This window comes from Denticeps clupeoides, chromosome 1, assembly GCF_900700375.1.
Source record: "Denticeps clupeoides chromosome 1, fDenClu1.1, whole genome shotgun sequence".
Taxonomy (NCBI): Eukaryota; Metazoa; Chordata; class Actinopteri; order Clupeiformes; family Denticipitidae; genus Denticeps; species Denticeps clupeoides.
In genome coordinates this window covers 13,561,537-13,586,208 of record NC_041707.1, presented here as the reverse complement: position 1 = coordinate 13,586,208, position 24,672 = coordinate 13,561,537, and the positions used below count along the sequence as shown (strand labels likewise).

At 44.9% G+C, this 24,672-nt stretch overlaps 2 protein-coding genes across 9 annotated transcripts in view; both read right to left on the bottom strand.

The window, feature by feature from the left end:
• Nucleotides 1–248: 248 nt before the first annotated feature.
• On the bottom strand, nt 249–6,108 carry exd2 (exonuclease 3'-5' domain containing 2). Of its 3 annotated transcripts, none has more exons than XM_028984031.1 (9): nt 6,003–6,108; nt 4,523–5,031; nt 4,181–4,437; nt 3,811–3,937; nt 3,421–3,722; nt 2,896–3,002; nt 2,687–2,822; nt 1,795–2,169; nt 249–947 (listed from the first exon to the last, which is right to left on the bottom strand). In XM_028984031.1, exons 2-9 carry the CDS (start codon nt 4,886–4,888, stop codon nt 710–712), a joined length of 1,908 nt encoding a protein of 635 aa, XP_028839864.1. In that variant the 5' UTR covers nt 4,889–5,031; nt 6,003–6,108; the 3' UTR covers nt 249–709. The 3 variants fall into 3 exon arrangements, with proteins under 3 accessions (XP_028839864.1, XP_028839877.1, XP_028839872.1); XM_028984044.1 differs by having other exon boundaries at nt 4,538–5,031; XM_028984039.1 differs by having other exon boundaries at nt 4,523–4,916; nt 6,003–6,090.
• A 348-nt stretch (nt 6,109–6,456) lies between these two features.
• Nucleotides 6,457–24,672, bottom strand: part of numb (NUMB endocytic adaptor protein) — a 34,874-nt gene continuing 16,658 nt past the window's right edge. For 3 of the 6 annotated variants that reach the window (XM_028980942.1, XM_028980927.1, XM_028980917.1), the window contains exons 2-11: nt 22,490–22,626; nt 17,280–17,354; nt 12,817–12,849; nt 12,269–12,343; nt 11,606–11,746; nt 11,048–11,252; nt 10,562–10,864; nt 10,206–10,349; nt 9,573–9,716; nt 6,457–9,312 (exon numbers count right to left, since the gene is read on the bottom strand). In XM_028980942.1, the coding sequence (XP_028836775.1) occupies nt 8,558–9,312; nt 9,573–9,716; nt 10,206–10,349; nt 10,562–10,864; nt 11,048–11,252; nt 11,606–11,746; nt 12,269–12,343; nt 12,817–12,849; nt 17,280–17,354; nt 22,490–22,615 (2,001 nt within the window). In that variant the 5' untranslated portion in view covers nt 22,616–22,626 and the 3' untranslated portion in view covers nt 6,457–8,557. Of the gene's footprint in view, nt 9,313–9,572; nt 9,717–10,205; nt 10,350–10,561; nt 10,865–11,047; nt 11,253–11,605; nt 11,747–12,268; nt 12,344–12,816; nt 12,850–17,279; nt 17,355–22,489; nt 22,627–24,672 lie in introns of those variants that run through there. The other 3 variants (XM_028980952.1, XM_028980937.1, XM_028980961.1) reach the window with 3 other exon arrangements.

Sequence of the window (24,672 nt, the reverse complement as noted above, 5' to 3'; positions counted from 1 at the left end):
AAGAAAGTTCTCACACAAGTGTACTACTGGGCACAAAAAAAAAAATAGTTTGACCTCTCTCAAGTAAGTGGAAAAGATGAGGTGACATGAGGTGTCCTCACTTGAGAGCGGTCTGTTGGGATCTTGGTCAGGTCACAATCCAAGAGAAGTTATGCATACAATTCCAAACACATTACAAAAGACGGGGGGAAGGAAGGAAGGAAGGAAGAAAAAAAAAAAAAAAAAAAAAAAAAAAAAAAAAAGCTCCAGTAAAACAAAATACTAAAAATGTTAAATTAACCAGGATGAAATTATCTGCAAGGCAAAGAGTCGATCCTGTGCAAATAACTTTTTAGATATTTTAAATATATTTACATAGAAATTAAGGCCATAGTCCTGCATTTTTTTAATTGAATTAAATGGTACCAAGAGCAGGACCAGGCTTTATAAAATACACCACTACTCATATTTAAGGTGAACACCCCATTCATTACAGTATCCTTTAAAAAAAAAAAAAAAACACGTACACACTCATTATCTTCACGCTTCCTTGTCTCTTTTTAACACTCACAAATTCTCATGTTCCCAAGTTGCTTGGTTGGTCATTTCTTGACTCTTCGTAGACCATTTCAATGTCCCTGCTGGTCAAATGGCACAAAGGTTATCAGTCAGGTCTAGGTCCAGGGGCACCCCGAAGCATCTGAGCACACGTAATTTCAATGTTTCAGAGTCACTCTCTCTGGGTGGGGCTAACGGGTAGCTGGATGACCAGGTCCTCTCCGTACTTGCGCAGGTACTTGTCGTGGTTGTGGCTGACGGACCACAGCGGCGGCAAGAAACGGGGTTGCATGGCGGACAGGAAGTGTTCTCGCCAGCGGCGTTCCAGCTCCATGAGACCACGCAGGCCTCGCTCAGCGAACGCCCGCACCACCTTCAGCCCATGAGGCACGTACGCCTCATTAAAGATCCTATGGCAAACACAGAGACAGGCAGATTAGCCCATAACCACGCAAGAATACAACCAGAAAACGCAAAGAGATGGAATAAATTCAATTTTAAACTCTGTAATTCATTTCAAAGCACCACCCTTCTTGGTAGAGTAGCCACAGTCCCAATTAGTTTCCATTTGTAGACTGTAGATGTATTAGCTGTAGATTGGTAATTACAAATCAACCATTCTTAAATCATAGATCCTCCAAAAGCCATACATGGCTCACACAGAGGTATTTTTCTTGTGAGGACCAGAAAAGTTTGAATCCAGGCTTTTCCACGATGCTCATTGGTACCATATCTTTCAATCTGTTTTGAAATGTGGCCATTTTGCTCTAGTGTGAGTGAATAGACATGTAGGATGATGTGACAAATGTTTAAGCAACTTAAAAACCTGGAAAATTTCCAGATCTCAAAAACTGGACATGTCTGGAGGTGGGGAGGGAGAGGGGGGTGACGTCTGGTCACCCTAACAATCCAAACATTGCGTGGGTTTTCACGGATCTCTGTGGATTTGCGTCTCTTCTGGTACAAAACGTCAACGCACCAGGAGACTGTTCCAGATGTGCGTGGGAACCTCGAAAGTGAAGTACATGCTGTCGGCTTACCAATAACTTTAGGATTTTTATGTCATTGACTACATCGCATATGGAACAAGCCACAATATATTTCATATTTCACCAACCCCTAGTTCACACACGTTTTCTTACCACTGTGTATCTGAATCAAATATGACATAACAAATACAACAGCTACAGGAATCATTGATAATTATAAACTACACATTCTGATGGGACGGTCATGGTGTCAGGAATCTTCTCTCACCTGGTCTCCAGCCCTGCAGCTCTCTGCAGCATCTCATTGGTGACCTCCTCGCCCTCTTCTCCCGTCACCTCCTCAAAGCTGAGGATGATGGCCCGCAGCTCCTCCCTCCTGGCCTCTGGCAGGTTTAGTCCTACTGAGAGGAGAGCCCTTGCAGCCGAACGCACTTTCCGCCGCTCCGAGTCCTCCATGAATCTCACGCCCTCCTCACACCCTTGGGGGGCAAAGTACTCCTCAGACAACTGCTGCTTCAGCAGGCTGTCGTACAGGTTGGAGGTTGCGTGGCAGGATGTGCACAGTAGCAGGATGTCGTGACAGTTATGGTCCTTCAACTGGACTGGGAAATACCGCCGATACTCATGCGGGACTATGTTCTTCCTGAGAATGAAGATGATAGAATAGAATGCATAAGTCAAAGGCTTAATTTAAGATTGAGTCCTCAATGTTGTAAATGACATCAGCACACAAATGAGGGCATGAGCTGTTAACAAGGTTTTAATCAACAAATTTAAACCCATATGTAGAACACACGAGTCCGTAAGATTACTTTAAAGCCATTTTTCTGCCAGTTTGGAAAGTCAGGGATGTTTTCTGCCTCAGCAGTTTCTTTTCAGGGCTTGCTGCCCTTCCGTATCTGGCTACAGACTGACATTGAAAAACTGGGGGGTGCAGTGGAGTTTCTGAGATGTCCCACATTTAGGCCAATTGTAGTGGAGTGTAATTGTTTAACCAGCTTTTTAAGACTTACATGACTTACAATGGATGCACTCTTAATCAATGACTGAATAAATTAACTACTATAGATTGCAATAAAGTCTAAAGTTCTGTTTTGAATCAGAAGGTGAACAAGTTGCATCTGTAAAGCATCCACATTTTGGCTTTGTGGGTCTCATACCTGATATAGGAGTCCGCCTTGCCACACACCACACAGAGGTTCTGTTTGGCCGTTAGGTAGTAGTCCTGTTGAGAGTCTGGACGTCCAGAAGGCTCAAACAACAGACGCACAACGAAGGGATCCTCACTCTGCAGCTCTGCCGGTCAAGAAACACATGCTTACACTTTATTTGACATTTTTGTCTGGGCCATAGCAGCTGACAAGCATACCTCCAATGCCTTTATCTAGGTACCACTTTGCTTTTTTCTTGTCACACGTGCAAAGTGGCTGGCCATCAGGGGCATAGAGAAAGCAGTTATCATACAGAGGAGACTTCCTGAAAACAAGAAACAAATCAGTGGTGAAACCTGCATGAGCTGCACGGCTAGAGATTTGGATCATTTGGATTAAAATATCAACAAGGCTTTATAGCTGTCTGAAGAAATAAGAATTTCTGCTAGAAAAGGGGAACCACCTCAACCCAAAAAGAAACATTTCTATGTACTTTGCATGATACAATATTGTTCAATAAATGTTAAATAATAAATCATTGCTCAGTGCTCCACCATGAACCGGCAGGCACAAATTCTTCATTAATATTTCACCAAATGTGACATTAGATCCCCAAAGGACATTTAACAAGAAGCACCAAAGTAACTCTGTTTTTAAGAAAATACACCTGCGTTCTGGTTTTCCATTAAAAAAAATTAAGTGGCTAATGTGATCTGAAAATGTATCATAGAAACTGTACCTACCTGGCAGAGTGTGAGACTCCAGGTGCTTTTTTCTTGTTCCTGCGTGAATCTGGTACTTGTTGGTCCCCAGAGCCAGGGCTATCTAAGGAGTAGTTCCTGCTGCGATGCTTGCGTTCTGAGTCAGCGCTCTCAACTGTAGCTCGGTTCCGAAATGGAACGTCCACCAGTTCCTTGCATGGAGAGGCCAGCAGAGAGTACGGACTCTCCCCTTCAGCAAGAGGCTGGCTGGGCACAGAGGTCAAACCCAGGAGGTGGAAGAACAAGGCAATGGACACCTGGGCATCTTGTGCTGCATATTTAATCTGTAACATAACATTGGATCTTATGGCCATGCCACTATTATTCCAACATTGCACGCAAGTTTATTACTAGTCATTTTGAGTTTGGTACCTGCTCCTGGCTCAGCTGCTTTGCCTCCCAGTCACTGCAGCGTAGCTCCAGGGACTTGTCCAAAGTGATGTTAAGCAAGTCCGCTGCCAGGGACTTAAGGCTCAGGCCATTAGTTAGTAGTGAATGTCTGAAGGAAAAAAAAGATATTGATTGCTGCAGACAATAATGAACGCTAACAAGAATGACGAGGGTGGATAATACACTCGCCTATGAACCAGAAGACCCAGGTTCAAACCCCACTTACTACCATTGTGTCTCTGAGCAAGACACTTAACCCCGAGTGTATCCAGGGGGGCACAGTCCCTTTAACTACTGATTGTTAGTCACTCTGGATCAGGGCGTCTGATAAATGCCGTAAATGTAAATGTACCGTTGTCTAAGTGCAAGGTAGCGCAGGTCTACGGTGCAGCCCAGGGCGAGTCCATAGTCATGTGCCAGGCGTTTGCCATCCTCATGGCACCCCACACCCACTTTCAGAATATGAGGGTTTCTCAAGACCTTCTCAAAGCTTTGTGGAACAGAATGCTGGGTGTTCCGAAACAGCTGCAGCCGGACCAGCACACAGAAGCCAGTGTATGTGGCCATCTGGAGGAGCGAGACGGCACAGGGCTTGCCCTTCACTGAGACCTGTAGAGCAGAGAAGATCCTCTTAGTGGCACAAAGGTTAGGGGACAAACGGCAAGAGGTTTAGACACATTCTAAACATTCTTACACGAATGCTCTTTACCCATTCACAATCCAGTCCCAGTACAGGGAAAACAGACAAGTCATTTTCTAGCGTGGGCCACAGCACCTCCCACTCCTCCCAAGAGCTGACCAGCACAGGGGGCACGCTCAGAAGGGTCTCAGGTGAAGGCAGGGGTGTAGGTTCGGGATGAGTCTGCTGATGCAGCATGGGTTGGACCTGAACTGGTTCACGCTCCGCATTGCAACTTTGCCTTTTCACCGGAACTGTGGTGGTCTGCCGTGGAGGGAGCTTCTTTTTCGGAGTCCATAAGGTCCTCCACAAGAGGAGCCCACCAAGAGTAGCCCCTACCATAGTGGCCAAAGCGGCGGTGAGTGTGCCCGGTCGGGACATCTCGGAAACTCTGCAGTCGCTTGTTAGGCTATTATACACAAATCACAGGGACCAGAATCGGTTACATCGCCCAGGTAGCGTTCCTGAAGTGAAGATAAGACTCATGTTCCCAGTCATGGAACAGCATGGGTTTTATTACAAACCTGAAAGGCATCAAGAAACAGTTGCTAAATGTTGAATTAAGAACAAGTGACATTTTGTAAAGATGGTAAAATATTCATTGTACACATTAAATTAATATTGTGAACGAATAACTTTAAAATACAGTTGCCTTCAATTTCCACAGTCCTTTGATATTTACAAAGTAAATTTATTACAAAGCCCAGTCCCAGTACCCTTCTTAGTGCTGCTAATCCCAAACAGGTCCCAATATGCTCTCCTCCAACCCTTTAAGAAAAATACTATGCATGTGTCGTCCTGCCTTCTGCCATGTAGGACAGCGCGGCTACAATCATGGATGAATACTTGTACCAGTAGGCCAGTACACGTCGCCTCTAAGGGTCCGAATCAAATTTCCTTCACGATCATTGTGCCAGTCCAGATCTGGTTGTGATCGGACTGTGAGCGAGTGCCTTGTGGATAGCTGCTACCTCCAGGCCATCAACAAGCGTGTCCGTGACGTCAACAGTCCGGGGAACTGGCTGTGACGTCATGGAACGAATTCCACCCGTTTCGTGTTGTTAGCAGTTGCCCCTTTTTTACTGATTTTGTGTCCTCGTCGTAATTACACAGCGAGCGCATGAACTCAGACATGATCCACCAGAGAAGCTGGGGTTGGCATCGACTACAGGAATAGCGGCGAAAGAAACTTGGACGTTCAGGCTGATCATTGAGAGAAACCCTGGTAAAAGCCGGCTAAGATTAGCCTCTGAGCTAACCCGGCCATTGCTGTTCAGCCACCGGCATAAAGAGCGCATAAAACGAGACACTGCGCGAAGAGGAGACATCGAGGGTTAAGCAAGAAATTCTCGAGTTTCGGGTGGAAAAAAAGTACTACACAAACATTTAAACGCTGGCCACGAAGACAGAGGCGGTTGTACATCTTGACCACCCAGAAACGCAGTACACTCACATGCTTTAAAGAAAGAAGCGCGGAGGAGAGTAAAACGCCTACCGTCGTGTTGCGGATGCATCTACGTGTGGAGTTATCTGGAGACGCGTGCTCGGGCAACTAACAACAAGCGGTTCCAAGTCAGCGTGAAGTCAGCTGCACGTATTTTACTTCCGGGTCATGAAATCAGGCACTATCAAAATAAAAGTAAAAGGCGATTTTATTTTGTGTGTGTTCTACACACGAAGTTCTATGAAGTTCTATGCATGAACGATTATGAAATCGGTAGACCTAGTCCCTCTTTATAAATATATTAATCTAGCATTATTCGTTTAAACTGCATTTCAAATATACTACGGAAAGCTTTTATTTTGAAGCACAGGAAGATACCCGTAAAAGTAGAACACGGACACTTACTAAATAATAGTTAAAAAGCCTAAATGTAAATCTTATTTAGCCGCCGCCGTCGTCTAAATCAAGCAAAGTTAAAAAAAAATGTAGATTAACACAAAACACGACATTTTGACGCCTTTATTGAACAACTGTTTTAAACAATCACGTATAAGGACTCTCAGGTAACACTTTACACGTACCCCAGTCACGTCACAGTTGGCATAACAAGTGCAGGCCCCTTTGGGATTCTCTATTTATTTTAAGGATTCTAGAACATTACAAGTTTTTGAAGATGTCATTGTGGGCTAATGGAGGCTCAAGTCTATACAGTGGCGGTCAAAATCACCTGAAATACACTCTTTACCTTCATGTTATTCCTCCAGTATCATACTCACTAGCCGTTGCTGTAAGCATAAATTTACTGCACTGTGAAATTGTTGTTTAAAGAATCTTTATTAAGAGAACTGAGGATTTCAGGTCAGCATTCATTCCATGCATGCACTCTTCATTGTAAGTCCAAAGGGGTTGATGTAAAATTCTCTTGCTACCCAAACAATTCATGCATTTCAGCATATTTTTTCTGCACATTAGTAAGATCTATCTGTCTGAATGCCTGAAAAAAGCAGAAGATAACAAAACACATTTTCCCTCTTGATAACATTAAGCAGTTTCACAGGTTTATTCCATACATACACATTCTTATAATCTCTTATGCATTACTTTAATGCATCAGGAACACAGATCTTAAATGTGTAAATGCTTTAAAAAAACTGTAGGCAAGACCTGGATTCTTTTGAAAAGACAGAAATGAACGCGATTGTTGTACTCTATCAACATTTGATTCATTCTGATCCAACTGTACTGCAAAGAGTTGGAATAAAATAATGAAATAATTACAAATTGAGAGAGGGGTTGGTATAGGAAAGCACTCATACTCACAGGTTTGATAAAGAAAAAGATACTACAGTAACCCCAGACATACGATATCTTCTCTTATAGCGCCACGGGCTAACTTGACAAATACTCCAACATTATCTGCATTTTTGCCAGCGCCACTGCTGACTGATTCTTATCACACAGCCACACCGAACTGCTGATCAATTGTTATAGTGCTTTGTGCAAATAAGATATAAAAATAAAGTAACAAACAGATGGAGATGAGCTGTTGATAGTGTTAAAATCCATACAAAATGAAAACATAAAAAAGCAACTAAAATACAGGCAGTGGAAACAGAACTGAAGTACTGGTGAGTACTATATTTTACTAAAGTAAAAGGGGAGGTCATGATGGTAGGCTAGGACACCTGGGTCTCAACAATAGTTTGTGAAGCCCGGTCTCCCATACCACAGCGGGGTCCACGTTGATTGTAGTTGCAATGATTACCTATTTACAGTAAGTAACACATCCAATCAAAGGATGCCAATGACAATAAAAACCAAATAAAAAAAATTACAACCTAAAAACAGCAGTCCCTTCACTCAGTTCTCTTATACATAACACAATTAACAACGACTTGAGCTGAGAGTTGTGTCTTAAAATGCAATTTTTTAAAGATATATATAATTTTATAGATACATATGTATATATGTTCAAAATCTGTATACACACAAAATCATTTTCAATGTAGCTAGCCTGCACCTTTGGCAAGATTACTTATAACTGTTTCTGTTAGATTCCAAAGCTATTTAAAATATACTAATGCATAAAAAATAAAGATTTTGGCATTCATCTCACATAGTCTTCTGATTGCGAAGTTTTATAAAAACTCCTCGAATCTGGAAGCTCAGTTCTTCAGTGCTACAGTGCTTCTGATGGGGTGGAGTTGTTTTCGCCCTTCATCCCTTAGGGGGCGACGTAAGCAGTAGAGGCGGGGAGGGGCAGTCAAGGCAGAATTACAGCATCCCTCCGCCAACCCTGGATGTGTAGTGTGTGCCAGAACAGAGCAGGGCTTCGCACTCTGGCCTCAACACCGCTTTAACGGCTTCTTCTGATTATCATGGGCAAGACCGCTCACCCTTTAAGAGTCAAACTATCCCAGGCTTCTCTTTTAGTTCATCCACAGGTCTTTCACATTGCTAGGCATCCATAGAGAAAGAGAAAGGAATGACAACAGAGACATGTGCACTTCCAAGAGTTAGAAGATACAGCACAATCCCTCTGTAAGCTCCTGTTCAACCTCACGTCCAACCTCAGCGGTTCTTTGCTCACTTTGTTTCTAGTGGTCTCAGAGCTGGATCTCGAAGGTCTTGTGCAACTCTGTGGAGAAGGGGTTGGTGGGGGACGGCGTGGTGCGCTGGCGTGAGCGGCCCTCCAGCGCCACCCACTGGGCCTCAAAGGCATCTGCCTGGTTCTGTGGTTGCATGGTGGACGTGGCCCAGCTGTGAGACCCATTGAAGGCCGCGCTGCCATTGGATCCCTGGAAGCCAGCAGATGGTGGTGTCGGAGGTTTGGTGAAAGGGCTACAAGCGGGTTGGGGCTCAAACTGTGGGATCTGGGACTGAGGAACGGAAAAGGGCACTGGTGCTGGCAGGGGCTGGGTGACCGAGCCGAAGACGTTTGCTACCATTTGAGATGGTGTGATACCCGCCACAGGAACACTGGGCTGGGCATACGGCAGGCCATTGGACATGGGATAGGAAGGAGCTGGAACCTGAGCATGGAATGCAGGTTGGCGTGGGGGAAGGACTGGGACAGCTGGGGGTATGGGGGACAGGAAGGGCATAGGGGCAGTTGGGGCCACTGGAGCCACTGGGACCACTGGGACACCAATGGATGGCGAGGAAACAGGCAGTGGGGCTGCTGGGAAGGGTTGGGCAGGGGGAGTGGACGTCTGCTGAGCACGAACTGACTTGGACACCTCTTCCAGCCAGCGGTCAGCCTCAGAGGGTGTGCGCTTATGTGAGGCAGCAGAGCCTAACGTGGGCGTGAGAGTTGCAGAGGGTGGCGTCATAACTGGGGCAGGGTTGGTCCAGTCTCTACCTACAGAGGTCACATGACGGATGGCATTAGTCAACCAAAGCAGAGCAAACATTATGTAAATTATGCAAAATACAGAATTTTATGCCATTGAGCATTCAAATGACCCAATCTTCAGATGGCTCCGGAATAGCTGGTAGTAAGCAAGGCTACATGCTAAAACAGATGTACCTCAAGGAGAACTCTGAAGACTAGCTGAATAAGAGAAGTAAGAAAGCCTCTGTGCGCGGAGTTGGGTTGCAGGGCCGCAGGGCATCTCTTACCTGGGTGTGCGGGGGCAGTAGGTGCAGCCGGGGCTTTGGCCCAGGGGTTAGTTTCACGGGCAGGCAAAGGAGGAGGCAGAGCTGCGGGGTTAACAGTTACAACAGGAGTAGGAGGAGGGGGGAATGCAGGAGCGGAGCCGTTCACTACAGCCATGAAATCATAGAGACAAAATGAAACAAAGGAGGGGGTGAAGTCATGGGCAAACATGAGGCAGAGGTGGAAGAAGCAAATGAATAGAGGATTAGGAAATGAATGCATTCAGAAACATACGTGACAAGATGATAAATCATGGAGTCAATTTTACTACCACAGACTGCAATTAAGAGGCCTGAACAGACCAATTTTTTTTAAATATCTCGACTGTTCTGTGTTGTGTAAAATTATCAATAAATTAAATTAATCCATCAAGTGTAGAGTTCATTGACTGTCAAGACAACATGCACAATGTCCATGGCATACAGGTCCCAAATCCCTTGGTAACATATCAGGATGCAATCATTAAAATCAGAACAATTTAGTTCTGGGGGACCAATCAAGCGCAAGCAGATGAGAAATGCCACTGTTTCATTATTTGCTACAATTACACAGAGGAGCTACTTACTCTAACCTAGCTGCTCACACAAAGACATTACCTGGAGCAGCTGGAGACTGGGGAGAGGAGGTGGGTTTGGGCATGGGCGCAGAGGAGAAGGGGTCTTCAGGCGTGCCGCTGAAGGCAGAGGTGATCTGAGTGCAGAGAGAGCTGATGCTGTCGCTCTCGCCATCCACCTCTGGAACTGCATCACACCAAAATTATAGCATTATAATACCACCGCACTACATACAACCGGGGAGGGGGGGGGCTATTTAAACAGCACTTATTTCTTTTACAGACTAGATTGAAGCAAACAATGCACATCTCAATTTACTTGGCCACCTAGTGAATACATACATACTTTAAACAGGAGGCAGTACTTATCCCCTGGTGAGCGGATGAACCAGCACTCACCAGGGTTCTTGATTGAGAAGTCAGACTTGCGCTGCATGGTGGAGGGTAGCTCGTTCATGCGAAGTGAGAGCTGCCGTTTGAAGGGCGATGTTTTCTGGCTCAAGGCGGGAAACCCCCTGAATGAGCCCTGTCGTGCTAGTGCCTCCACGGGCGCATGGCGGCGCGGGATAGCATGGGGGTTGTTCTCCTGCTGCCCCTGTGCAGCCAGTGGCAGTGGTGGAGAGGAGGATGGTGACACCGGGCTGGGCAAAGAGACAGAGTTGGTGGCTACAGTCACGGGAACGGTCATCTTGCCATCCGAATCTGCAAAATAAATAAATAGATAAATAAATACATATGTATATGTTGACACACACTGCATTGTGGGAATGAGTCATCCAGCATTTATGACCTTTGTTGTTTAGACAGATTGATACTGGGGGCTGTGATCCTTGTGGTGATGTTCCCTTTAACGACATAATTACACAGCCACACACCCCCACACACCTTTTTTAGCATCCTGAATCTGTCTCATGACCTCCTCTCGTTCAGCCTGCTCTGTTGCCGTGGTGACACGGAATGATCCTTCTCGTGTGAAAGTGGTACGGTTGGCATCAAAGGTTGCCGTGACACCACATTCTTTTTCCCTCTTCTGCTTCCGCTCAAGACACGCTGCAAATGCACAACCTACAGCATGGCTCAGCCTCTCACCCTGACAAATACACATAAAAAAATCAATCAATCAATCAATTGACTGGTACAAATACCCGTATGTAAATAGACATGAATGGCCACTTTATACACAACATCTTCTAACAAGCAAAGTAAGAACAGAAATGTACAACTGAGATAATCAATAACCAAACCACATTTGTAGGAATGATATATGAGATAATTGAGTCTAGAGTCTGTCTGAAACGGCATACTTCCATTTGAAGTTATTCCCCATTCAGTGATTTTAGACTGAACAATTGAAGCTTGTGTTAAATGTTGAGAAATTTTTTTATTAAGCAAGTGAGGTTTTGGGAATATCCTGCATATAGGAAAGAGGAAAATGGTTCTCACAGAGTCTTTGACTGCCATGAAACAGTGACATATCCAGCGTCGAGTGGTTCCATCCCTGCATATGTAGGAGAACGCTCGCTCAAAGTTCCTGTCTGGAGCACAGAATGACACCTTCTCTATTGTCTGGTCCAGAATAAGATCCTAAAATCAATGGGACAAAACCATAGGTCACATGAGTTTCAATATCAAGCAATACCTTATTACTTTACAACATTATGAATTCAAGAGATAAGATTCACAAGACAATACAACATATTTTTAACATATTTGAAAAGGTTTCACAAAACAGAAGGTTGTTCAAGACAAACAAAAAAATATTGTTGTCTGCTTATTACTGCTGGGTGGTATAGGGGGGGGAATCATGGCACTATAATAAAAAGAAAAACAGTAACAAGAAAATCCTTTTTAAAATCAAGAGAACTAACTTTAAACAGGGTGTCTGAACAATCATTCATACAATCGCACATAGAAGCAACTCCCTGCTTTCATGGGTGGATTGCACTGTGTACAGAGTTTGCACTCAACCACTAGATGGCAGAAAATTCTCAACTTTTACAGTTCTGGGTATTTATCCAAGCTACGTATTCCATATCAGCTGACCTCAGCCCAGTTTTAAACATCTTTATAACAAAAACTGGATCAGGGGCAGAGGGCATGGGTTACCTTTGTTTTGTCGTCAACAACCCGTAGGCCGTCTGCAGACACCCACAGCACTGCCCTGACTGCCTTCTTCCCCGCCTGTCAGCAAAACACAGAAGTGAGAAAGGAAAATAAATAGTGAAAAAAATCACTTCATTCAGCCTGTAACTGAAGGCCTACAAATCCCCTGTCTCAGTCAGACACACATACACTCACACACACACACAATACACGCACCTGGAAACAAACAGAAGTCAAACATTTATTTAGAAAGGGTGATATACGGGCAGAGTAGTCATGTGATCTGTGACCTGAGAAAAAGAAGAGCCAAGGGATCAGGGGAGAGAGCTTGTGTGTGTGTGTGTGTGTGTGTGCGTGTGTGTAAAAAAAGGACTATTACAGACACCGCAACCAAAAATCAGAGAAGAGTGAGAGCACTTCATTCACAGCCACACTCCTCATTCACGTGCCACAGAGGCCCAGTGACAGACACACACACACAAAAAAAAAAAAAAAAGCACACTAATGAGGAACCCACCCCCCCTCACACACACAAACGCAGAAGAACTTACTTTGGTAAAGAAGCCCTTGAAGAACTTTCTGTCCTGGAAGGGAGGTTTGGTATGGGGGTGATGGAGGAAGTGGGGGAGGGACAAGGCAGAGTGTTACAGATGGAGACTGGAAAATGTCCTGTGTCCAGGTGTGTGTGTGTTTGGTTGGTTGGGATTGGGTTGAGGGAATGAGGGGTCTGGGTTTGTTAAATGTGACCAGAGGAAGGGGTGGAGGTTAAAATAAAAAAATAAAAATCACCCTTTAGGTTTCTAAGTGATTAATTAATGTGTTAATATTGGTTATAGTTTCAGCTGTATGATGTTATTTTGGTTATGAAGATCAAATTGTTAGTTAATAGTGTTGTCTGCCTGCTGCCAATTACCAACTCAACTATATTTCAATCAAAATTATTAGTCACCACTTTGAATTTTTCTATCTTGCATAATTAAGAATTGTAATTCTCAAAATATTATATAATATAATATAGCACCAGTCTTATATATTTCATAATTTAGCAGACATTTTCCACTGAAGGTGTATTGCCAAGACACCAGCAAAAGATGACCCACGCCCCGCTGGCAAAAGGTAATAAGCACAATCTGACCAACCACAGAGCAAGAAAACTGAGCACCTACCCACAGGACCAGCCAGAGAATACTGACTTCCTGTGTCCCCAACAAGTGGGTCTGTGTAGTGAGATAAGACCGGATGAAGTGGTCCGAGGGAAAAATAGAAGCCCCACCTAAAAATGCTCACTGGGGCAGTGGTGGCCTAGCGGTTAAGGAAGCGGCCCCGTAATCAGAAGGTTGCCGGTTCGAATCAAGGTTTGTCAAGGTGCCACTGAGCAAAGCACCGTCCACACACACGGCTCCCCGGGCGCCTGTCATGGCTGCCCAATGCTCACTCAGGGTGATGGGTTAAATGCAGAGGACAAATTTCACTGTGTGCAGTGCTGCTGTGTATCACATGTGACAATCACTTCACTTTATCCTTTCTCCCATCTGTCCCTCAGACTTGCAGAAGTCAGGGGAGGTGAGAGGGAATGGGTGGAGGAAATGATGGAAGCCCTTAGTAGTTTACTACTGGGCTCGCTACTACCTCGAAGACCACAACCATCCTGCACCGCTTCCTTTCTGAATCTCCTGGTGGCCCACACTGGTGAGCAGAGGGATGATGCAGATTCACAGTGAGTCAGTCGCTGTGGTTGCATGCACGCACAAAAAAAAAAATTCAAATCTAACATTAAATGCAAAGCAAAGTACTCAATTTATGTGCAAACACGTTATATCCTGAGAAACATGATCCTCCAAAATCCGCATCAATGTTTTCCTGCTTTCATAAATCGATCAACTTGCAATCATTTTAAAAGCATTGTTAGCATGTTGAGAAAACAGGCAACGCAGAGGGGGGGGAAAAGAATGTTTTTATTTGCTTGCCATTTTAAAATATGTCCTATAATTCAAATGGTCAAATGTGTGATGGCAATTTTAATAAAATAAGAAAATGAACAAAGGGTTCATTTCCATCATGAGGTTGTTGATTATTCTGTGCATGTAAACGTAGTGAGCATTGGCATCAAAAGCACACATGCATGCTGGTGCAGCTGAACAGCACACACACACACACACACACACACACACACACACACAGTTAGTCCGTTAGGCTGTAAGTGATGGGAATGGTGGGAGGCAAAATAATGGTCTTTGGCAAGCAGTTTGAACAACCTGTTTTTGGGGAACAAATGTTAAAAAACAAAAAGCACAAGAATATTTATAATGCAACATGGAGAGTAGTGAGGCAGGAAAATGCAGAAGAACCGAGAGGAAAAACAGAAGATGAGGAATTAAGGAAAGTTCAGATCCACCCAGGACTGTGAGAGAGCTATTTATGGAAAACAAGGGAAGCAAGGAGCGATAGGTCTTGTGCTGACTAATTGTTGCGCTCTGCCCCTTGGCAGAGTGTAGCTGCACATCACGAGCAGACGCCTGCTCCAGCATAACAGGAAGTGACACTGCGGCAGCCAGGCGACGGCGTACGGCTGATTACGCAGAACTGAGAGCCGGTCCCTGTCTCCCTCTGAGCCTCTGCGTCATGAAATCACGCAGACCGAAAAACACACACACACACACACACACACACAAAAAATAATACTGCGAGGTGACTGACAGCAGCAACATCGTCCAAACACGAGCACATTTCCATTATACGTGCTGTACATGCGCTGACCTGAATCCATTCTAGTTTGATGGTATGTGGTATGAGAAAGCGGGCTGTGTCTACAGCCTTCATCAGCCCCACATATATATCACACGTCCGAAGTTCAGGGCGGCTGCCGGTGCATCTGGTGAGGCTGGTAGCGTTAGCTGCGCGCTAGCAGGAGTGGGTGGGGTGTGTGGAGCAGTGGCGGGTGCCACTGTACTGCTAGAGCGGCGGCGGTAGCCCTCAGGAGCAGGAAATCTCATTATAGTTTACAAGGTCAGTCTCTCTGCTGCGCGCGCACGCACACACACACACACACACACAAACACACACACACACACACACACACACACACACACACAACTACAGTCTCTCTGTATGTGTGTTACAGCCTACATAGAGATGATTGCCACCACATTGCTTTTTCCAACAACATACACAGGGAAGTTTGTGTGTGTGCAAATGTGAGTGTTGTCTATTAAGAATTAGATCATCTTTAAAAATGATATCCTTGGTACGTCCGTACGTATGTGTGTGTGTGTGTGTGTGTGTGTGTGTGTGTGTGTGTGTGTTATGCATGAATCACGCCTGAGTAGGCTTCACATGATACTCCCCCTCATGGACTATTAAAGGAACAGTTCTTTAACTTTAAATATCGACTAGAATATCCTCCTTCATATAAATAAAAGTACATAGACAGTTTGAATTCTGAGAAATTCAGACATCCATTCGCAATGTGTCAGAGGAGTTAAATAACTTCATTAAATTACAATTATTATTCAATTTAAAATGTATATGTCAAGTTGTTAATTAAAATGACTGATTAAGCAAGGTATGTTAGCTCAGCTGGTTAGAGCGTGGTGCTAATAATGCCAAGGACACGGGTTCGACACCCGTACAGGCCACGATTCTTTAGGGGAAGTGGTGGTCTAGCAGTTAAGGAAGTGGCCCCGTAATCAGAAGGTTGACGGTTTGAATCCCGAGCAAACCAAGGTGTCACAGAGCAAAGCACTGTTTTTTTTTTTTTTTTAAATGAGCTTCGTGACATTAGCAGTGGTGACAGTGTGCTGGTGGGGGTGTGGAAGTCTGAAAGAAACTGATGGAAGTTTGGGTCAAAGAGGACATCATGACAAAAAGGGTACGGCATGGAGAGCAGAGAAAGACTTGGGCTCCAGGCCACATCATCCATTAAGAGGCTAGACAGCATTAGAGCTGAAGCCAACCAGTGATTCTTCCTCACTCTCCACTACGGACTAAGGGTAAGTGCATTATCGGTGAATTCGTTTCTTCAATTAAATCAACATTTTTATGTTTTAGTCCATCTAAATATGGCCAATAACAAAAATCTAATTTAGAAATAACTAGAAAACTAACCATTTATCTGTGAGAAAACAGATCCCTAAAACTAGTGATCTTGTGTACACTTTATCAAACACATTTCCATTTGTGATAACAATCAGTGTATAAATTGGTGATTCTACTGGAAAACATCAGTGAAAATAAACGATTAAGTACAAGGACGGCAGGGCTGGCACTCGAGGTCAGGTCCAATGTCAAGACATTTTTTTTTTTTTAATCCAAACACATTGTTCCTTCTCCAGTTGTCTGCTTCCACAAAGTTAAAAAGTAATGCATGCTGTCGCCTTTACCGTACCGCCCACTCTACACCTCCTGATTGATGGATTGACTATGCTGATCCGTTCGGATCCTTCCTGCCTGGTGGAATCTCGCACCTTAACCTCCCGCACTAGTGTACAGAGACATGTAGCAGCAGTCAACGGGCCGAGAAATGGGAGCAGCTCGTGACCTCCTTCTGCAGGTCAGTGGCTGGACCACAGAGGCAGCATGGGGCGATGACAGGCCAGACAGCAGCCGCGTCCCTGTCCCGCCCCCATCCCAGCACAGAGGAATGTATTTTCCTTTCAAGTAATCACCCCCTCCTCCAGATCCTGTTTGAGGAGGCAGGAAACAAACGTCTGATGTTCCGCTGCTACGGAAACAATGAGAGGAGGGAGAGGACAAGTAGCGGACGTGGCCAGCTGATTACGTCATTGGACGTGACTGCAGGGGGTGAAGGGCAGTGCCGAGACGTGTGTTGTGAGTACTGGGTGCACGGCTAGCATAAAACCGCCAAATTAGGAATAGCTATCATAGAGACCAATGTGATGCAAAGAAGAAGAGAAGGAAAAATGAAAGAATGTAAAGAGTGTCATCGAGGGAGGAGGAAAAAAGGGAGTTGAAGAGGCATTTCGGGGGGATGGGGGTAGACCCCGGCCCGACCTACCGTTTTTAGCCTTTTCACGGCGTCCTCACAGATGTGCATTCCTCTGGACTCCTCCACCTCCACGTGACCCAGGTACTGAGGAAAGAGCGACAGACACATTAGCGCACGCTTATGCACGTTTACCATAGTGACCGTGGTAATGCTTTACAATACACACAAGGGTCTACGAGTTCCGCTTTGATTAAAGAATCCCCTTCATCTGCTGTAATCTGATTCATGGCTGAGGGTAACTGCAGAGCCATGGAGGTGTTGTCACTTCCAGGGACAATAATTCCCTGGTGCTGTTCAATGGGAGGAAGGAGTGATGTCCGCCCTGCTCTCCACCACAACCTTCTGCTCCACGTCACGTCCCACAGCCCTCTGGGTGTCGTGGGTTAAGCAGCGAGGCTATTGTGTGCGTGGGTCAAAGAGGAAGTGCTTAACCCTCCACCCTTACAGTGTGCACACACACACAAACACACACACACACACACAGATCCCTTAACCTCTAGGTAACCCCAATGGTATGAGCACATACAAATTACTCTCATTCTTATCACATCAGAAAGGTGATGCTGGTATGTGCATACGCACGCACGCACACGCACACACACACACACACACACACACACACACACACACACGCACACGCACACGCACACTTGCATGTAGGCTCGCACAGAAAGAGCGCAAATACATTCACTTGGAATACATTAACATTTGTACCCATTTGTAGCCTGCCGTTCTGCAGCTCCCCCATTATTACTCCATGAATTCATTACACTCAGTCACTCCAGCCAACCGAGCAGTGAGGATGTCTCCTTTCCCGCACCGTTCTCTTTCCTTCGCGAGCCTGAGCCATGTTGATAAGACACTGCTGCTCCGTGGCCAAACATCCTGTGCACTCCCTCTATCTGGCCTGCAGTGGCGATTTTAGCTGTCTGGCATTTCAAAATAAAGAACAGCAATCCAATCAATGACAAATTCGTAAATAAATGTGGACCTTTCCTACGGCAAGACGTTGCATTTTGCACGTCTTGCATTTTCTTACATTATAGAAGAAAACTACGAAAAACACATGTTTGCACATCATTGTGAAACACTGCAGGACATCACACGGTGACAACAAAATGTGTCGTCTGCATTTAACCATCACCCTTAGTGAGCAGTGGGCCGCCACGAAAGGCGCCAGGGGAGCAGCGTGTGTGGACAGAACTTTGCTCTTTGGCACGTCACGGTTCAGTATTCAAAACGGCAACCTGCTCATTACGGGTCCATTTCCTTACCCGCTAGGCCAACCGTTTATTACACAACTATAGGTAATAAGCAACAACAAAAGGCAAACAAGGCAAATAGGTTTAGGCTCAAAACATTTGTGCATATAGCCACACAAAAACGTATCTGATTCAGGTTCAGATTGGCTATTGACAAGTGCATTCACTCCTTGTGGCACAAAGAACTTCCATAAATCACAACCAATCTCAATCCTCTGTGTAGGTCTGTCACCGAGCTTCACTGAAACCAAATAGAAAGTGAACTTGTCCTCACTTCACTTTGGTGCCGAGGGAAAAGAGGAACTCACAAACAGACACAATTACTGAATAATGCAGCATGTGGGAGCCCAGACTCCTCTGGAGGAGCCGTTAACTGGGTCTTTAAAAATGCTCCACTCCAAAATAGAAGCCATTCATCCAACCCTGTTTTTCTGATGCCACGGTTCTGAACCAGTTACACTCTCTCTGCACTGACAAGAGAATCAGCTGCAGAGCCTGCAACCATGCTATTCATTTTCACATCAATGTCTCACCTTTCAGGTCAACGCAGGGATCAATCACTTGAGGCGGCACATTTACCGATCAGCCATGAGTGACATGGATTATCAGGTTACAACGCCACCTGTCAAGTGGTGGATTTATTACGCCCAAGTGAAGTCAGATCTAGAAGTTAATGGATTGGGAGCAGAAAAAAAGGTCTTAAGGACCAAATTGTGATTCTACACGAGGCGATCAAAAGATTTCCAAAAGAGCTGGTGTTGCAGGGTGTTCTTGGTATGCTGTGGTGGTCCAAGTAGGCTGATGAAAGGGTCCAAAACCATCTGTATAAAACTTAAAATGTTTGTCATGATAGAAATATCTCATAATTGACACATTAATGGCAGAAAGTTGACAAGTCCTTCTTCTTTCAATAGTTTGATCAAAGGAATGCTCTCCATGCCTTAAGACTTTCCCACTTTCCACAAATTTTGGATTATTGATTTATTTTATCTTTTTTTTTGCTGTGTGACGTGTGGGTTTAGGGGCTTACATTGGTTGACAGCTGTTCTGTAAATAAAACATAAAAATAAATGTCTCATAACACTCAGCTTGCTGTGTATGCACATGTGTGGCTGCAGACCAACTGTGGTAACCACTGCATACTGGCACTTCTTCAGGGACCATATGATCCAATGATGTGGTGGCCTAGCGGCCAGGGAAGCTGACTTAAGACAGTCAGGTCATGGGTTAGAATACCATGGGTACCACACTGTACCGTGTAGGAGTATCACAGGATCAACTAACCACTTTCAGTCTCAGTTGTCTAGTATGACAATTTGGCCCATTTCAAGAAGGGGCACTTCAAACTAGTAACCAGATTGCAGTGGTAGTCATGCAGTATGTTGGGGCAGTGGTGGCCTAGCGGTTAAGAAAGCTGCCCCGTAATAAGAAGGTTGCCAGTTCGAATCCGGATCCACCAAGGTGCCACTGAGCAAAGCACTGTCCCCACACGCTGCTCCCTGGGCGCCTGTCATGGCTGCCCTCTGCTCACCAAGGGTGATGGTTAAAAGCAGAGGACACATTTCGTTGTTTGCACCATTTGCTGTGTTGCACTGTATCACAATGACAATCACTTCACTCATTAAAAATTGAACATCAGCTGGTCACTTTGTCACCTGTGACAATCTGATGATACTTGTCCATTGCTCCCCACCTACTAGTAGTCAAGAACCGACTATTGACTTGCTCCCAAATTTACCAAGGTGTTGTTATAAATTTTATTCACACTTTAATGTAGCTGCAAAATCGTGTAACACAAACACAATACAGTCCGAACTAGCAGTAGCAAAGCCTTTTCTCTTCTTCATCTTATCTACCTCCTTCTCACTCTCCCTCCCTCCCTCCGTCTCTGGCAGTGTGAAGTGTTTATAAAGGGACTGCCACCCCACAGTCAGACTGCAGCATTTAATTCCTCACATCCACTTTCCTTGGCTCATCCGATCTTCCTCTCTGCGTCCTCCTCCTCTTCCTCTGAGTCACTAGCTGTTCACAGCCAAAGCGCTAATCTTGCGGCAAAGACTCCGACCCACACAAACCAGCTCCTCGGGGAACAGCGCAAGAGGAGAGGAGGAGAGGGGGAGGACTAGGGAGAGACTAGCAAGGTAGGTTGCATTGGCACAGTGGACGGAATGCGCAAAAGACAAACAGAGAAAGACACACATGGAGAAAACAAGAGGAACTTCCCAACAGGGGCAGAGGGTTGCCAGTTCGATTCCCGAGCAAAGCACCGTCCTCACACACTGGGCAGAGTCCCCCGGACACCTTTCATGGCTGCACACTGCTCACCATGGGTTAAAGAAGAGGACTCATTTCGTTGTGTCACCGTGTGCTGTGCTGTGACAATCACTTCACTTCCATCACCTCACATCCAAAGTCAAATCACACCAAAAAGCCTCTGAGCTCCAGGCTCACTGAACTGATAGACGATCCCAGCTTTTACAGCTATGCAGGTCAATTCATTGAAGGTCTTCACAATTCTTACAATTAAAGCCAAATGCATGCATCAGGCTTGAATGTCAACCTTCTTGAATGTCAAAAGACATCAAATCGAATCTTTTGAGTGGAGTAGTAAAATCACAACCTATTTGTAAAATGTATCACACAACATTTACTCTCTAGTCATACTGGATACTACACTGAATTACAGAACACAGTACCTTGCACGTTTTGATGCATATCACCATATTTGGTGCAGGAGAGAAATCATATAACAGTAGTTTCTCTTAAATGGCATATTTCAAATTATATATTGAATAGACTATTAGAATAAAAAGAACTATTATTTGGCACCAATTAAGAACAATTTGCATTGGAGGCACATAATTATCATTAGTTGCCATTTCACAGATGTACTGGCATGTGACACAAAAAGAGGTACAAACACACCCAGCAAGACAGACACACCCGTCTAAATAATCTAGCTAATGGTTTGCAAAGTCAGAGCTAAGGCTTTAAAAGCCTGGTGTTAAAACATATGGCTGAGCATAGAGGCCTTTACCCAAACACACGCTGCCTGCTAAAGCCACAAAGCCCTGAAGTTAGCCAGACGTTCAGACTGCAAGGCAAACTCCCTGTAATGGGCAGAGAGGGCGGTAAACAACAGTATCTGCTGTCCGTCTATCGCCCTCTCACTCTTACACACACAATGCAGGACAAAGTGACTTGGCTTTCATGTATATTTCTTACATGAAAATTTCACTTTGAGATTATTTAACATTAATACGAGTTCCCCTAGGCTGTCTATGGTCCGGCAGTGGCTAGAAATGGTGATGTGTATAAAGAGTGCTTTGGCCATTTCACTGTTCAGATAGCAGCAGCTCAGACGGTCTGATCTGGAATGTGTCCCCTTATGTCATCGTAAGGGGAAAGGTTACCCCCCCTTTCTCATGCTTTGCCCGCCCAGAGAATTTCGCACCTCTCCTCCTTTTAGTTCAGTCACGCAAGCCTCTGAAGAACCAGTGGGATCATTTTATTTTCTCTGGAAAAACACTGACATGACTTCCTGTCTGTGCCAAACATTGTGGTTGGTGAATGGTCATTTCTGCTAATGCCTGATCACTTCTAAAGGCCACTCTCCTCCACGTCCCACCTCTGCCCGCGTCCTGAGGAAAATCTCATGGTGTAACTGGCTTAAAGTGGCTGTAATTCTGCACCGAGGCTGAATTTCAGAAAGAGACTTCAGATACAGTATTAGGGGACAACTAAGACCTATAAAAAAAAATCATGTTAGGGGACCTTTAAACTAGATAAATAAAACTGCTTTGAGGAAGATGTTTGAGGAACTGATCCTGTTCTCAGTTCTGTTCTCACAGATTTAAGGTCTATATGAGAAGGATCAGAATGAGAGCTGAATGCCCCCCATCCCAAGGCCACATTCATATGGATGATATGCATGGGGCCTTACATGCGGTGCCTCACCTTGACTGCAAAGCTGCATTTGCCGCTGCGCACCGCCTCCTCGTCGGTCTGCCACTGGTGTGGCCGGCTGGACTCGGGCACGTACACATCTTTCTTCCGGCGGAAGCTCTGCCGCAGCTTGTTCATTGCTGGGAAGCCTGTAGCAGAGCAGAAAAAAAGATGAGAAGGGAGAGAAGGGATTCAAGAACATGCTGATGACAACTTCATCTAACTCTCTGGCTGTATATACACACACACACACACACACACACACACTGCACTGAGAGAAAACTGCATGCTGAGCCAGCCTACAGAATCAAGCCATTCTGAAAGCTTTTCAAAACTACACAGCAAATATTCAAGGGTTTGTGTGTGTGTGTGTGTGTGTGTGTGTGTGTGTTTCTTTTATGGTAAGAAGCAGATTTCTCCTCCATTTGCTTCCTGCACCTCTACACACTGACTCAGCTCACAAGCAAGGGAGCCAGCAGAGTGTACCAGGCAAGGGGGAAAACACACACACACACACACACACACACACAAAAAAAACACAGCCAGATGCAGAAAATGCTGCGGTTTCAGTCTGAATGCAGCGCGCGACCAACATCAGTCATGCAGCGCTGGGTGATGCAGGAACAGCCCAATAAATCTGACCGTGCTTATCTCAACACCACAAGCCACTGCAGACAAAGAGGGAGAGAAAGAGAGTGCAATAAAGAGGGAGCGGGCAGCCCGTGGGCCTGCTGTTTCATGGCCAGGTATCCCACAGAGACACTAATCAGCATCTACTATTATAAAGACCAGAGAGAGTGTGTGTGTGTGTGTGCGCATGTGCGTGGGCATGTGTGAAAAAGAAACCAGAGGGATACTTCTTCATTTGATTGAGAACATTCAAATACTCAAATGCTGCCGCAGCTATTGTGATTTGTTAATGCAAATCTGTGTCAGGCTTGGCCAAAAAGCAAAAATCCCGTTTTGCCCATATTTCTGCTCACCAGTTATTTGCATGTCAAATATGCTGCATCAGAGAGGTTCTGTAAATCGGCCATTCCATACACACAGGAAATATATAAGAATCACTGTATAATAAAAAAAAAAATAAAAAAAAGGAAGCCCCAATCGGCCCATTATTTATGCATCTTGGTTCCTCTCCAGTCGGGTTAGTACCGGCGTTTCCGCCACCTTGGCAGGTACCTTGTCAGCAGCGCAAGCGAAAACAAACAGGCAGCGCCATCAGTCAGAGCAAGCAGCAGAAAAATCTGCAGTACACGGAAAAGACTGAACTTGTACTTCAAAGGGATATTTAATAAGCGTTCCCCTGCCTCATTACGTAACAGCAGAGGCACAGTATGCTACTCCTTCGCAGCGGAGGCAGAAAAGCGCCAGCGGAAACGACAAAGTCCTACATCTAAAAAGCCAAAAAAATAATAATAATGTTTTTTTTTTTTTTTTTTTTTTACAGGTTATTAAAATAACACAATGTAAATATATGTTTGCAGTATATCAACACCATATTACATTATATTTATAGAAACATACATACACACAGAGCACGCTCAGTGTGACCTTTTCATGAACAGGTCTCCGCCGGCTAATGAGCTTCACAGAGAACGGGTCAGATCAACATGTCTGCTGGAGAAGCCTCTTTGGGTTTTCGCCGGGACAGCGGCCAGCTGAAGAAACTTCTTGCTGTTGGGGCGGATGATCGTGTACAGTGGGACGTGGAAGACCCGGAGCTTTATTTGTGGAGTCAGCATTGCTTACACCTCTGGCTCAAGAACGTGTCAGGGGTCATGTTGAAAAATGGTAAAAACATGGCAGCCCATACATCAGACTCAAAAGAAACAAAACTCAGTCCCATCGGGATGCACGTAATTAAAAAAAAAAGATTCGATTATTATAATTTGATCTTCAGCATAGACACTCCAATCAACATTCGTGTGCAGCATCTCTGCCCTTTATTATTTAAGTCATCTCACATCTCTGTTCACTGCAGGCATAAGGAAGGCTGGCTTCAGTCACTGCAGAGGATCGAGAACGAGAGATGAGGAGGAGGAGGAGGAGGAGGAAGGGGGAATAAAAAAAAAAAAAAAAACAGCCTTTTTTTTTTTCTTCTCCAACATATCGCTGCCACAACACATTCATCTGTAGCAAAGCAGCCCCTCTACTCCCCTCCTCCGTTCCTGGTCTCGCTCTCATGTTCTTCC

Coding starts and splice junctions, on each gene's coding strand:
- exd2 (XM_028984031.1), bottom strand. CDS start 4,888: ATGTCCCGACCGGGCACACTCACCGCCGCTTTGGCCACTATGGTAGGG. Junction 4,438..4,522: donor AATGGGTAAAGAGCATTCGT/GTAAGAATGTTT, acceptor TCTGCTCTACAG/GTCTCAGTGAAGGGCAAGCC. Junction 3,723..3,810: donor AGCAGCTGAGCCAGGAGCAG/GTACCAAACTCA, acceptor GTTATGTTACAG/ATTAAATATGCAGCACAAGA.